The following is a 14844-nucleotide window of genomic DNA, read 5'->3' on the forward strand; positions in this document are numbered from 1 at the left end:
AACCCAACAGTATTCAGCCCACACGGGATTTAACCCACGGGATTCAGCCCACACGGAATTCAGCCCACATGGGACTCAACCCACGGAATTCAGTCCATATGGGACTCAACCCACTGAATTCAGTCCATACGGGACTCAACCCATGGAATTCAGTCCATACGGGACTCAACCCACGGAATTCAGTCCATACGGTACTCAACCCATGGAATTCAGTCCAAACGGGATTCAACCCATTATATATATAAAATTACCAGGTTTCAAAAATATTTTTTTTTAATTTTGAGAACTAAATTTTTAGAAAATTTAAAAAAAAGTTTTGAAAAAAGTTTATGTAAATTTTTGTTATTGTAGAAATTATTTTAAGTATAAAATATGCTTTATAAAAGAATTTGAGAAAAAAAGAATTATTTTCTAAAAATTTATTTCTCAAATTTGAAAAAAAAATTATTTGTTTTTAAAACTGAGAATTCAGTCAACACGGAATTCAACCCAATTTATATATATAAAATTCTCAGTTTTAAAAACAAATAATTTTTTTTCAAATTTAAGAAACAAATTTTTAGAAAATAATTCTTTTTTCTCAAATTTTTTATAAAGCATATTTTATAAAATAATTTCTACAATAAAAAAACTTTCAAAACTTTTTTAAAAAAAAATTCTAAAAATTTTGTTCTCAAATTTAAAAAAAAAATATTTTTTTTCAAACTGTTAATTTTACATATATAATGGGTTGAATCCCATGTGGACTGAATTCCGTGAGTTGAGTCCCGTATGGACTGAATTCCGTGGGTTGAGTCCCGTATGGACTGAATACCGTGGGTTGAATCCCGTGTGGGATGAATACCATGGGTTGAATCCCGTGTGGGCTGAATACCGTTGGGTTGAATCCCGTGTGGGCTGAATTCCAATGGAACCTAATGTATCAGCCATTGTTTTATCCCTTTAGATTCCTGGTTACCGATAAACAGTTAGAATTTCAAAAATTGTGCATCATGTTGTTTGGTCAAATGTATCATACCCCTCTGTTACACTTGTGAAGGGTGAAGGGAAGAGTACCAACAGGCAAAAAGAAGCCATACATACACATTTAATGACGTACAAGGGTGCAGTGGTCCGACCAAGGGTATCAAAGGTTTCTTTGGCCAGCAAAAGTGGGGTCTTTTTTTATATTTTATTTTGTAGATATAAATTTAATTAAAATGAAAAAAATCTTTATTTTGATCAACATTTTCAAACTGTTTTGGAAAATTTATTATTTTTGATTATAATAGAAATTCAAATCTACAAAATGTAAAATTCAAATCATATGAAATGTGGTTCAAATAATCCTTATATAAAAGAATGACTTGACAAATATCTCATTATTTGACAAGAGTTGTTTGGAGAATAAATATGGGAGGAACAGTGAAGATTTTCAAAAAGTGTGCCCCTAATGGTAAGCGCAAGAAAACCTCAAAAAATACAATGTTTTTTTTTATTAGCTATCTATCTTACATAATAAATAATGTATGTCAAGTTTTATTAGATAAGCTACTCTATCATTTTAAATTTTCACCTGTCTGTCCATCCATTTGTCCATTAATCTGTATGTTTCCATAAGAGAGAAATGTGAATTTCTCGACTGCCATTCAAAATAGATGGCTGAAATTTTTCATATAGATTTCCTAAACCAATTAGCAACCAGTACATAGTTTTCTTGGTCTTTTGGTCATGCTACATGTCGGTCATGTTGGCTTTTGTAGCAGAGCTCCATATGATGAAATACCCTTACTTGTCTATTATAAATGGACATGTCTAAAGCTGTTTGTCTTTCCAAGTTCCAGCCCCCCCCCCCCTCTAACCAAGGCAATTAGAATGAAGTGAACAATCAAAAGAATATTTGAAATTTTGAAAATATAAATGCTTGGGGTTTACTAGAGATAAGATATATATGTAGATCAGAACTTTGTTTCTTTGTTATAATTTACAAGAATCAATCTTCTAATATTTCAAGAATCAAAAGGTTGTTGATATATTTCTGAGAAGTTTTCACTCTTTCTCAACTTTAACCTAAAATTCTAGCATCTGAAAACTAAATAATTTATTGTACAACTGTATTATTATGATATAAATGATTCAATAGGTATTTGTCTTATTGTATGATCGACAGATTTCCGCTGATATTAAAATGAAAAATTTTAATATTAAGACCAGTTTTGTTAGCCCCGAGGTGTTTAAGGCCCAGGCTAACAAAACTGCCATTCAATTTTATCATTTTTATTTTAATATTCATAGAAAATTTTTCAGTGTTGCTGAGAACCAGTTATATTCCAGGGGATGTTAATCGGTTTCTTACCCATACAGGAATGACAATTATACAATGATTTAGGTCGCCTGTTTGTTTACCTGGGAAAGAGAGAATATGTACAATGTGATGGTGTTATAGAACCTGTACAGGGTGTTGTGTTTATTCAGGTAAACAAATCAGGGAGGAAGGCGACATTGCACTGTAAATTACACTGGTACTCAAAGTTATAAAACACATTATCTTATCCCTTGGTTTAAAAACTTTAGGTAATTTTAATGAGTGTTTGGTTAATTCTAAACTAGCAGTGTCCAAGCTTTTCAACAAAAATTTACAACCAGAATAGGTGATTTTGTTCATCATCATTTGGGATATACATCAATTGTCCCTTAAGATCCCTGAAAGAAAAGAACATTTTAATCATGCAAACTTATGAAATATTTTTTTTATTAATCTTGTCCATAAAAAAATCCCATTTCCTTATTTCAGGACTGGAATGACACCCTGAAGGGAAGGAAACTGTATGTGCAGCTGGTTGTAACTTTCAGACATGGCAGAGAAGAGGATGAGACTATGGGCATTTCTTTCAAGAAAGAACTAGTCATTGACAGAGTCCAGGTACAGATAATCTGATAAGCAAACTTATGTTAGGTGGGGGGGAGTTGCCCCCCATTTTCAATTCTAATTTTAAAAAGAAAAAGTTGGAGACATTTTTTTCTAAGTTTGATTTCTCTTGAGCGAGTGGTGGTATCCTCTCTTAAAATAGTTATAAAACTTCCTAGTCCTTATAAGGAGCTACTTTGTAAAGGGGAACCGTATAAGTTAAACGGTAGCATGATTTCAGTATAAATAGACAGAGAGACATCCTGGAACTTTTTCTAAGGACACATCCAGCTTCTTTAGCAGATAATTCTTACTACATCATACTTTCAGGTTAACCCAGCAGAGAAGAAAGATGGTCAAACTAAATTGCAGACAGTCCTTATGCAAAAGCTTGGAGAAGGTGCCATTCCATTCACTCTACAGGTAAGAGAATAAATTGCAGACAGTCCTTATGCAAAAGCTTGGAGAAGGTGCCATTCCATTCACTCTACAGGTAAGAGAATAAATTGCAGACAGTCCTTATGCAAAAGCTTGGAGAAGGTGCCATTCCATTTACTCTAAAGGTAACAGAATAAATTGCTTTAATGTTTTGTTCAGAATAATTTTTTAATGTTGCTAAATGTAAAAAAGGGATAGGGTCCTGTAAGGTTAGAGCCTCCTACAATGTTGAACAATAACTTTTGTTAATTTTTATTTTCAAAAAATATTTTAGGTTGCAAACATCAATTTTGAAAATATTTGCAATGGAATTTAAGAATGATTTCTTTAAACTTTTAGCAGTAATCAGATATTAAATGTTTTGTTATTGATATCATATTTAAGTTTTAGTTATTAAAAAATGCCCATACTAATAATTTTTTAATTTTCAGTTCCCTGACCTAGCTCCAAATTCTGTTTTGATATGCTCCAGTGAAGATGAGGATCCTAGCAAGGTTAGTTCTACATTTTACATTTCAATTGCTTTGAAACTTAAACTATTCCTTAACCCCTTACAGTCGGGCCCCTTGCCGCACCTTAATCAGTGGGGGGGGGGGGGGGGTTCGTTCAACGCCCCCCCATGTTATCTCAGTTCCTATTAGAGCTAGAGGGCTAAATTTTTTTGTGTAAGTCCCCTGTGTTATGATGAATTTCCGACCTGCTGGATCATACCTGGAACCTGAAATTGACTTGAACACCTGTATTTAATATGAGGATGTACTACTAGAGGATATTTTAGTATTTTGGTAAGACAAAATGCTTTTTTTAAGTCAAAAAAATATTTTTGCTCTTTACCTGGATGACCCTGCCAGGTTTGCTGGCATCCTGTGCCCGCCAGGATGGAGATATTCAAAAAATTCCAACTCTCGGTTATGTGTCATACCCAAACTTAAAAAGTCACGCAGTTTGGGCTCTTTATCTTTCACACACAGAAAATGAGATAGAAAAAACCGGATAGGGGGGCGTTCAACGCCCCCCCCCCCCCCGACCGTTAAGGGTTAAACCCAAGAAGGGAGAGGGCATTGGAATTTAAATTACATTGGCATCCAAAGTTTTCTAGCCAACCTATTTAGTTTGTTGGCTCAAATAATTTGAGTACTTTTATTGAATTTTGATTGTTTAATTAAAAACTTTCAATGTCCAAACTTTTCAACCTAAACCCACAAGAATACAATCAGCTTTTTCTTAAACCATACCTTCAAGAAATATAAAAATTAACATTATAAATAATATTTTCTTATGATTCTTTATGTGTTACATAAGTTAAAAGGTACAAATTATCCACATAGATTTAATAATATTGGATAATATAAATTTAACTCATGATTAGATAGAAGCCATATATCTGCAGAATTGTTGAAACCTTCTAACTAAATATAATTCAATTATTGTAACAAAAATAGATTACAATAATAATGTTTAATATTTTTAATACAAAGTAGAACGATGTTTGTATGTCTGTCCGTCTGTCTGTCCCTTAAGATCTTAAGATTCTACTCTTCAGGGAATATACCTATTGGTCTTGTGGTGATTTTAGGCTATTTGCTAGGGGGGTTGGACACCCTCAACCCCCCCAGAAAACAAAAAAATCCCTCTTTTTTCCCGAAAAATTAGTGAGGGCATCTCTAATTTTTTATTTATTTATTTTTATTTTTTATATTTATTTTTTAAATTACCCTTTGGGACAAAGCCCCTAGAGGCTGGGGGCGAAGCCTCTAATATTTAATATTTCATTAGAAAAGAGGAAAAGCACCAGAGGGAGGGAGGTGGCATTGGGCTGTTTATTATACTAGTCCACCAAAGTCTTATGATAACGTTTTCTTATTCATAGGCTTAACATCCTTGGTACTTTTATTGAATCGTGATTGATTGGTTCATTTAGCTCAGTGTCCAAATGTTAGAACCATTAATTGTAATCTACAGAATACGTAATTTTGTGTATCACCATTTTGTATGTAAATCAATTATCAGTCATTATCTTATCCCTTTAGATCCTTGGAAAATAACCACATAAAGTAAATAATTAGAATCAATTCTTTGTTAATTTGAAATTAAGATTTGAAAATATTTAGAGACAAATGGGAGTGTTTTATGATGTAAGAGCCCACATTGCAGATGCACAAGATGATTATGTTGGCAAGAAGGGATCCACTGTCTGTCTGGGCATCAGAAAGGTAATCATAATGAGACAATTCTATCCTTTTATATAAAGTAGTAAGCTGTTTCTGTCAGTAGCAAAGGATCTCGATAACCGCTGAACTGACATGGTTCTCCTTTACATTAAAGCTTCATATAAATCCAGGGAAGGTTTTTGATTATTTTGGGGAGGGTATCTTCCACCCCTCCCCAAAAAAATCCTCTTTTAAAACTCCAATTTAAAATGGGGGGTGGGGGCGACTTTTCCCTTCCCACATTAAGTACCCTTAGAGGCTTCTAGGGCGAATCCGCTAGTTATATTAATAAAGTAGTAAGGTTTTTCTTGTCTGAAGCTTAAGATATCAATAATCACTGAACCAATTGAGTTCTTTTTTGTTTATGTTGCTCCTGAGATGGTTCTAAGCTATTCTATTATCAGATTTAAGATTTTTTAAGGATATTTCAAGCTATTTTAAGCTAATAATTTTAAATTGATCCAAGTTGTATCAATTGATAGATTTGATTTTTATAATCACTAATAAATATGGTATTTTATATAACAAACTTATCTTGCATAGAATAGTTACAACTGTAATATTATTTTAGTCTCAATATGCCTCTAATGATGTAAAGCAGAGAAGCCCAACTTCCACAGCTGAGAAAGGGTTTGTTTTTGGTTCAGGTAAGAATTGTTTCAAAATAAAGTTAAATTAAAATTTTTTGAGAAGGTATCAAAAATTCATCAAGTTTTTATCAAAAAAGCCAAGCACTCTCACTCTCTCAACAACTAGCTTTAGTTTTAACTTCTCTTTGACCCGTATGACAGTAAAATGAAAGTCAGGTGAAATAAAAGTTATTTTTTGCAAAGTGTAATAGACAGCTTTCGCCGGATATTAAAATAAAAAAATTAAAGATTAAAGCAAGTTTTGCTATCACGGAGGGGCTGAAGGCTCAGGCTAAAAAAACTGGTGTTAATTTTATGATTTTTATTTTAATATTTGGAGGAAATTGTCTCTAATAGAATGCTATACCCAATTTTTCAGTATGACTGAGGACTGGTTCTAATCCAGCGGATATTAATTGGTATGAAGCCATACTGGGAAAAACATTATTTGATATTTTGATAATATCAAGATCTGGGTCCTGTTGAAATCAACTTCTAATAATTGTTTTCTAAACAAGAACAAATTAATGACATAATTAAAGTTTCCTTTTTAGGGTGTAGCTGCTCGAAAGAGCCAGCCACTAATAATTCAGGTTAGGATAGTAGACACTGAACATTGTATCATATTTACCAGAAAATGCATTTTTGAATGGGTGTTGATATTTTGTTGCCAATAGAAATGCCTTGTTATTAGGTACATGACATAAATGCATTTACAATAGTTGCTGGTTGTGACAGTGCTGTCAACCTTGTTCATTTTAACTCTGAGATTTAGTTCTAAGGCAACCATCGAGATATACAGATTTTATTCAGATGTTTTCACATATTGAAATAGATCAACAGATAATAAAAGACTCTTTGCTAAATAACTTTGTGTATATTAATAATTACTGAACATTGTAACTTCTAGATTTTATACTGAAATTAAGACAACATTAAAATGAAAAGCCAACATTAATGTTCTTCAATATGAGCAGATAGTTAAATTTCAAAAACCATCAACATAATTCACCTCTAGAGTTAGGACAAGAATTAAGGATTATCAAAATTCCCAAACATAGATATATATTTACTAATTAGCACTTCCTGAATATAACAGCACTTAGTTTACAGCTTCTTCTTGGAACTCTGAGAGGTGCTGTGAAAGTTCCAACCATAAACAATGAATATTAAACACATCCAGTTTCTTGCCAGAGATTTAAATCTATTTCTATTAAATTCATTTAGCACCAAATGAACATAATTTCACATTTGGGTACAGCTAGATCTTTAATAACCTGCTAGACATCATGTCAAATTCCAGGTAAGGTTGTTCTGTCAGTGTCCATTGACAAGAACACTTACTGTCATGGCGAGGACTTACCAATTACTGTCAAAGTTGACAATGGCACTAGCAAGGTGGTAAAAGGACTCCGGGTAAGATATATTTATACATATTTATCCTGGTAAATAACCCAGTTTTAAGAGGTTGAGAGAGTGGGGGTGCACCGTCTGTTTATATTTTCAGGCAAGGTGGTTGTTGAGGCCAGTTTGGACAAGGAGGTCTTCTATCATGGAGAGGATATACCTCTGCATATTAGCATTAACAATCAGAGCAAAAAGCAAGCTAAATCCATCATGGTAAGATAAATTGGCCTTTTTAAGCTTATATATTTTGTCAAATCTATTAAGTAGATATAATCAGCAATTTCCTAACAGGCAAAAAAGTGTTTAATTCTAATTGAAAGCTTCACATATGTCTCAGTATAGTATTAGGCTAACTTAACTTAAGATTAAAATCTTAGGATGATTGTAGGCTCTGCTTAGTCTTTCCTTACCCCTTAGTCTTTTGATGGATATAAATTATTAAATGTCTGACATGGTGGGGGATTAGGGGATGTACTTTTAGTGAAACTTTCATTGTCATAAAATAATCATAACTGCAGGTGACAATGATTAGAGTTCTGCTAGATGCAGCCAAGGTGCAGGGCATGGTCATGGTCATTGGAATTGTGTTCTATTTATGCATTGTTCTAGCAGCAAAAATGACCAAATGATATCTATGATTGTTTATACACTTTGTTAATTCTAAGCTTTTTATCCAATATTTGACAATAAATCTCAACATACATTTAAAAAAATATGTGTTAGTTCTTTTATTTGTAATTACCATACATAAGTTGATTTATGTTTTATAATCTACGGTTGTACTTTTTCCTGCATTGGTTGTATATTTAACATATATAAATCTGAATTAGTGTATATATCAGTAATATTTGCATTATTGTCAGTAAATTTTTGTCAGCTGTCCATTTGCCTGTAGGTTTTTTTGTTGATAGCTAAAATCAAAAGTACCTTAAATATTGATTGAAAAACTCTGTGTACTACAGTGTACACATCAATGTACAAATCTATACATGTTCTGTCAAGCTTAGAAACACATTTCAATCTAGAAATCTTGACTATCTTTATTTTTTTGAAGATTGAATATCCTGAAAAGTACAATTTCAATCTATATAGACAACTTCATATGACTGGATATTTTCTAAAACTGATAAAAAGAATATTTTTTTTGTGTATTTTAGTGTACTATTAACCAACATTGTGAGCTGACTATGGTGAATGCCCATTACTCTTGCAAGGTATTTCATTTTTTATTTTGTGAAGGGGGAGGGGGGGGGGGTGAAGAAACCATACCATTATTACAGGTTGTCAGGCTAGAGAGTAAGGATGGGTGTCCCTTTCAATCTGGAGCATCTCTTATAATATATTATTACAGGTTGCCAGACTAGAGAGTCAGGATGGGTATCCCCTGCAGTCTGGAGCATCTCTCATTATATATTATTACAGGTTGCCAAACTAGAAAGCCATAATGGGTATCCTCTGCAGTCTGGAGCATTCCTTAACATATATTATTACAGGTTGCCAGGCTAGAGAGTCAGGATGGGTGTCCCCTGCAGTCTGGAGCATCCCTTAACATATATTATTACAGGTTGCCAGGCTAGAGAGTCAGGATGGGTATCCCCTGCAGTCTGGAGCATCTCTCATTATATATTATTACAGGTTGCCAAACTAGAAAGCCAGGATGGGTATCCTCTGCAGTCTGGAGCATTCCTTAACATATATTATTACAGGTTGCCAGGCTAGAGAGTCAGGATGGGTGTCCCCTGCAGTCTGGAGCATCCCTTAACAGAACATTTACTCTCAAGCCTCTAGCTCAGATTTGCCAGGTAGCGAGAAAAGGATAAAAATAGTTTTTTGGGGACAATTTTGTTGGAATTTTCAGCATTTACTTAAAAGAAAAGTTGTTATTTGATGTATAAATAACATTTATAATTTCATAGTTTCATTGCAATTTCTTGTAATATTTTTTTTTACAAAATAACTATTATAAAGGGCATTTATTGGAGGTTATCAACATAAAAAAAAATATATTATTCTTTCTCATGTGTACCTCTTGATTTCAGGGCATGGCAAAGGCCGGCAAAAAAGTATGTAAAAAGTATCAGTAATAACAATTATTTACCTGTTTGAAAGGGTATATACAGCTTTATATGGAAATTACAAAACTTTGAAAACATAATTAAAAATGTTATAGCCCTAAGTCCTCCTGTATATGCCCTTTATATGTTTGGTGAATTAATAAAAAGCTTAATAAATTTGCATGTGAAAATTAAACAAGGGAAAGATAAAAAGTTTGTGATGTCTTTTAGAATAGTTCAAGTCATGTGTTAGTTAGAAGATTGTAGGTTTTTGGAAATTTTATAATTTTCATGACTTTTTATAATTATGTATTATATGCTAATGAAAAATTTATGTTTAATTTTTTAATTTTGTTTTAGGGTGTCCGTGGCTTATGTCTTGATGCTTCACTTAGCAAGAGTCAAGATGAATCTAATTTAGGGATAATTTATACACATTAAATTAATTTTTAAAAAAAACATTACTTCTGAAATATTTTTACACTAGCGGCTACGCCCTTAGAGGCCTCTAGGGACACGTAAAATTGTTTTATTTCAATCTATTTTAAATTCAGCTATTTACCAAAAACATTTTTTTACCGATAGATAGTGTTAGTTATGTTTTTAGCTAATTGCAAAAAAATTCTGCAAGCCGGCGTTTATTTTTGTCTATTTTTCTATGGTGGGTGGTGGAACCCTCTGCCAAAATAGTTATATACCTTCCCGGGACCTATGCGAAGCTACCCTGTTAAGGAGAACCCGATCGATTCAGCGGTTAGCGAGATCCCTTGGTACAAACAGACAGACAAACATACTGTTACTTTATTATAAGGATTTACTTTTTATTTAACTATTTTTGAAAATCTAACCATTGAGAAATTAAGAAAACTCCTATAAAATTGATATAAACGTTATTTTTACTGATCTAAAATTGAACCCTTTGTACTTTTTTTCATTTAATGTTAAAATTTTGTATAGTACACCAACCAATATTAAACTATTTTTTCTCATCTTCAGGATTATTTAGCATAATCTTCTTTTAAGGTGAGGTATTAACATGGCTTTAAGCTCAGATAAACTTAGAATTTAATTTTCTCAGAAAATCTTGATATAAAACTAATACTTTAGCCCTCTTTTATACAATATTATCTAGATCTTTTTTGTAATAAAATCTATAGGTCTTTTTAGTATTTGATATTTATTAGCTTTTGTGACCAATTTTATTAAAAACATGAAGAAAAAGGTTGTATAAATTAAATTCCCCCAGCTTCCTCAAGTATGTCAACGACTGGAAATAACAATGATCTTCTTGGTGTTATTGTCAGCTACAGTATAAAGGTATTGATAGATAGGTGTAAATATTTGACAATTTATCTTTATTATTCGACTTGTTTGTTCTTAGGAATAAGGTAGAGCCATCAAGCAAAATAAATTTAAAAAATGGGGAGCAAAAAAGTCATTAATTTTACTAAGTGTTGCCCCCAATGACAGCTAAAAATCATGTATAGGTTGTTTTCGATATAATTTCCTTGTTGGTTTCAGCTGGTTTGTACTACGCTTTTCCAATTTGATTGGGTGTTTGGAAAAAGTTTAAATATGGTCTTTGAAAAAATAAATTTGAATATAATTTTGTTTACGGCATTGCTTACTATTCCAATTTCTTTTAATGGTAGGTTCTTCAGTGTAAATTCTTGTAAATGAAATGCATTATTTTGTGTCAGAATTTCTTGAAATATTTTCAGTAGTTCAATTAGTAGATGAGCCATTAATAAACCATTCAAAATGAATTTTCCTTTTACGTTTGACATATGATAAAATAGACATTATCACTTTCCATACAAGGAAAATATTTATTCTAGCTAGTAAAGAAAAATTTTAATAAAATTTATCACATACTATATTATAGACAGCTTTCCATTTAATATTCATGAAAAGCGTCAGTAATATGACACAATACATGATTTTTAAATGTAGCTGAAAAACGGTTCTCATCCAGTGGATGTTAATCCGTTTTGGAAGCCATGCTGGAAAATCTTTTATCCAGGTGAAAGTGATACTTGGAGGAATGGGTGGAGAATTAGAGACAGACCTGCCATTCAAACTTGTCCATCCTAAACCAGACAGTATTGTAAGTACATTCCTAATTTTTACTAAAAAGCACAATCAGGTGAATAAGTAGCAAAGCATTACAAATGGAGATTGAAAGTCAAAATATCCAAAGGTCTACAGTAGAGAGAGTGGTTGGGAATTGAAGTGAAGAAAATTGGGAGAAAGGAGCAATGAGAAAGAGATGGCAGATTTAGTTCTTTCCTTTTATTCTTATTAATCATTACCCACAGACAGACAGACTAACCATCATAGGACATTTCTTCTTGTTGCGGACACACATTTATGAAATAAACAACCTAGATATTTGTTATGAAGTATAATAAACACTTACAATAACTCATACATATCATTCTTTTAAATTTTGACCCTACATATTTTTAGGAAATGGAGAACCTATTAAAAGAGAAGACCTCAGCTAGAGAACAGATGACTGAATCCAGAAGAAGAATGTTCCAGGTAGAATTTAAACAAATTAAATCTAGTTTTCTTTTAATTTCCGTGTTGGGTTTCTTGATGTTTTAGGTTTAAATGCTTACAGTTTCAGTAAACTAGATAAGCAATAAAACAGAGAACAACTTCCTTTATTAAAATCCTCGTATAAAATTTAGTAATATAATAATAATAAGACTGCTGAAAGGCAATATGCCACAATGATTTATTCCAAGTTGCAATAGAACAAATATTCTATCATTATAAAACCATAGTTTTCAATAGAAAGTCTAATCGAATCAAATCAGTTTTGACACAGATAAAATGTTTCCAGGTTTAATGCTATTTATTTTTCAGGGGCAGGACAGTGTGTTGAATGAAAGCTTCCATGCTAGCCAGGCAGGGTTCGATAAACTTTCAATTTTATTTTTCCCACCACATTGCATGAGCAGCTAGTACACAACATAGGAAAACAAGTTTCATTGGTGGATAAGCTTACATTTTAATTGTATTTTTTTTTAGAAGGGATCCAGGGATAGGATAAAAGGTGAAAAATAAGTTTGTTCTATAGTCTTAAAAGTAGAATTCTGCCCTTGGTGGCTGGCAAATCATCAAGGGAATTTTGTCCTCACCCTCTTTTTGTCTTTTCCTTTTTATCCTAGCTAGCCCAGGAGGAAAAGGAATCCTGCAGTAAATACACCGCCACAAGTAGATACAATATCCAAAATTTGAAGCCTCCAGCTTCAATACCAAAAAATTATAGACCCATAATATCATTTCAAGTTACCCATTCCTTTTTGGTTAATGAAGATTTAGGCTTCTTATTTGGGGTATTAGGTCAACTTGTGGCATACGTGTCGTTCAGCAGTTAGAGCGGTGTATTTGATGCAGGCTTCCTTTATGATTTCTCTAGAATTTGGCTTACTGAATTTTTACAAAATCTATGGATATGCGAAAGGAAATACGATGATGCCTACTCCAAGATTTTTATTAAATTTCCATTGGTTTGTTCATTGAGTTGTGTGTCCAAACATTTAGATCACTTATTGTAATCTATAATAGGGGGTACTCTTGTGTATCATCATTGCAGATGAACATCAATTTATCGGCCATTGTCTTATCCCTTTAGATTTGTTTCCTAAAGCTACAACTATTGCTACTAAATTAAATTAATGTTATTATTTTCATGATATCATTTTTTTTTTCTTAAAATTATTAAATAATATAATATTTTTACAATAAATCCACCAATAAAACTTCTAAAATAATGTATATTATACACGAAAATAAACAGCAATCATAATTTATAAAAATTATAGATTTTTTATTTGAAAATGACATACTGTATTTTATGATTTTTACTTTTTTTTTAGGATAACTGAAGATGATTATGGCTCGTTGTATGCACGTCTATTTCTAGTTGGTTTCTGTATATTTACCACTGTATATACTTATTATGTCATCAAATATCTACAAGCAAAAGTAAGTACAGAGTAGCTACACTCTTCATACTTACTTACGTAAGTTTAGAGGAGGAGGGTTAGAAATACTATTTTGAGGTAGGGCACCTACACCCTCCCAAGAGAAATGACACCTTAAATAAATCATTATTCCTATAAGTTATTTATATGCTTTCACTCAAAGCACCTAGCGAGCAAAGGAAAGTGATCCTCCCTTATTTTTTAAATAATTGAAAATATTAGGGTATGTGCTGTTTTCCTAATCTGTTCTAAGGTAAAAAACGTACACACAAAATTACCCAGCTTTCCCTCATATTCAGTTAATATTTAAAAAATGGGAGGTTACTGTGCTTGACTAGGCACTTTTAGGGAAATCGCCTAAAATAGACATTTTCTTTGAATTTAAATTTAATTTTTTTTAGTTTTATCCAGAAAAGCCAGATGTTCAATTAGAAGAGAGTTCGAGTATGGGCTCTGTAGAAGCTATTTTCACTGTTGTAACAAGCATTTTTGTGGCGGCTGTAACAAAAGCTTTTCTATAGTCAAGACATCACTAATTTCTACAATTACTGCCAAAAATATCCACCCCAAAAAGCCTTAAAAATCTTAATCTGAAAAAACAGTATATATATTTAGATAAAGAAAAAATATGTAATAGAATTTTAGACCATTAAGGTATCAAATAACGGCCTCTCATTGGCCAGTTGAAACTAACCAATAGGAAAGCTGGCGGCAAATGGAATTAGTATAAAATTTTGGTATTTTTTTCTGTTTTACAAAGTGCATTAAACTAAGTCTGTGTTAAAATCTGGTGATAAGTGTTGTTTGTAGATTATTTAATGTCTTATTATTTATTGTCTTATTTAAACTTATGTTATTGTTGAAACTATTATGTAGATCTAAAAATTAGATTTTTTTCTCGTGTAAATATATCATTAGCAATAATTATGTTTTTTTAGTAGCAAAGTTACTCTATAACTCACTTTGTATGTAAGTCTTTGACAAATAAATATTTACTCTATTTGGTTAGTTAGTTTGTCATAAATGCCCAGAGAATTTAAAATTTCTTTATGAGAATTGTATTACTTCTAATCAATATGTCAAAGAATAAATATTTTTAGCCCAAGGGTATAAAGCGTGGAGCTTTTGCTTCATTCCCGAGATCAACTATGCTCACTTTTCCTTTTATATGAATTGCGCATCAGAGCATAAAACCTGCCTTAAACAATATCAAACTTTCAT

The 14844-nt window shown here is 32.1% G+C and overlaps 1 protein-coding gene across 5 annotated transcripts; it reads left to right on the plus strand.

Moving 5' to 3' along the window:
• Positions 1-1356: 1356 nt before the first annotated feature.
• LOC145334963 (phosrestin-1-like) lies at positions 1357-14547 on the plus strand. 5 transcript variants are annotated; one of them, XR_013885065.1, is made up of 19 exons: positions 1357-1435; positions 2369-2454; positions 2774-2902; positions 3218-3310; positions 3757-3819; positions 5437-5538; positions 6107-6182; positions 6719-6757; positions 7468-7580; positions 8729-8785; positions 9278-9373; positions 9611-9634; positions 9986-10044; positions 10870-10942; positions 11649-11732; positions 12095-12169; positions 12500-12541; positions 13516-13624; positions 14025-14547. XR_013885065.1 is itself a non-coding variant. In XM_080180600.1 (19 exons), exons 1-19 carry the CDS (start codon positions 1393-1395, stop codon positions 14142-14144), a joined length of 1488 nt encoding a protein of 495 aa, XP_080036726.1. In that variant the 5' UTR covers positions 1357-1392; the 3' UTR covers positions 14145-14547. The 5 variants fall into 5 exon arrangements, 4 of the variants coding, with proteins under 4 accessions (XP_080036726.1, XP_080036727.1, XP_080036729.1 ...); XM_080180600.1 differs by having other exon boundaries at positions 12500-12546; XM_080180601.1 differs by lacking the exon at positions 9611-9634 and having other exon boundaries at positions 12500-12546.
• The last annotated feature ends 297 nt before the right edge of the window (positions 14548-14844 follow it).

This window comes from Acartia tonsa, chromosome 13 (assembly GCF_053477335.1).
Source record: "Acartia tonsa isolate MP-2025a chromosome 13, ASM5347733v1, whole genome shotgun sequence".
In the NCBI taxonomy this organism is placed as follows: domain Eukaryota; kingdom Metazoa; phylum Arthropoda; class Copepoda; order Calanoida; family Acartiidae; genus Acartia; species Acartia tonsa.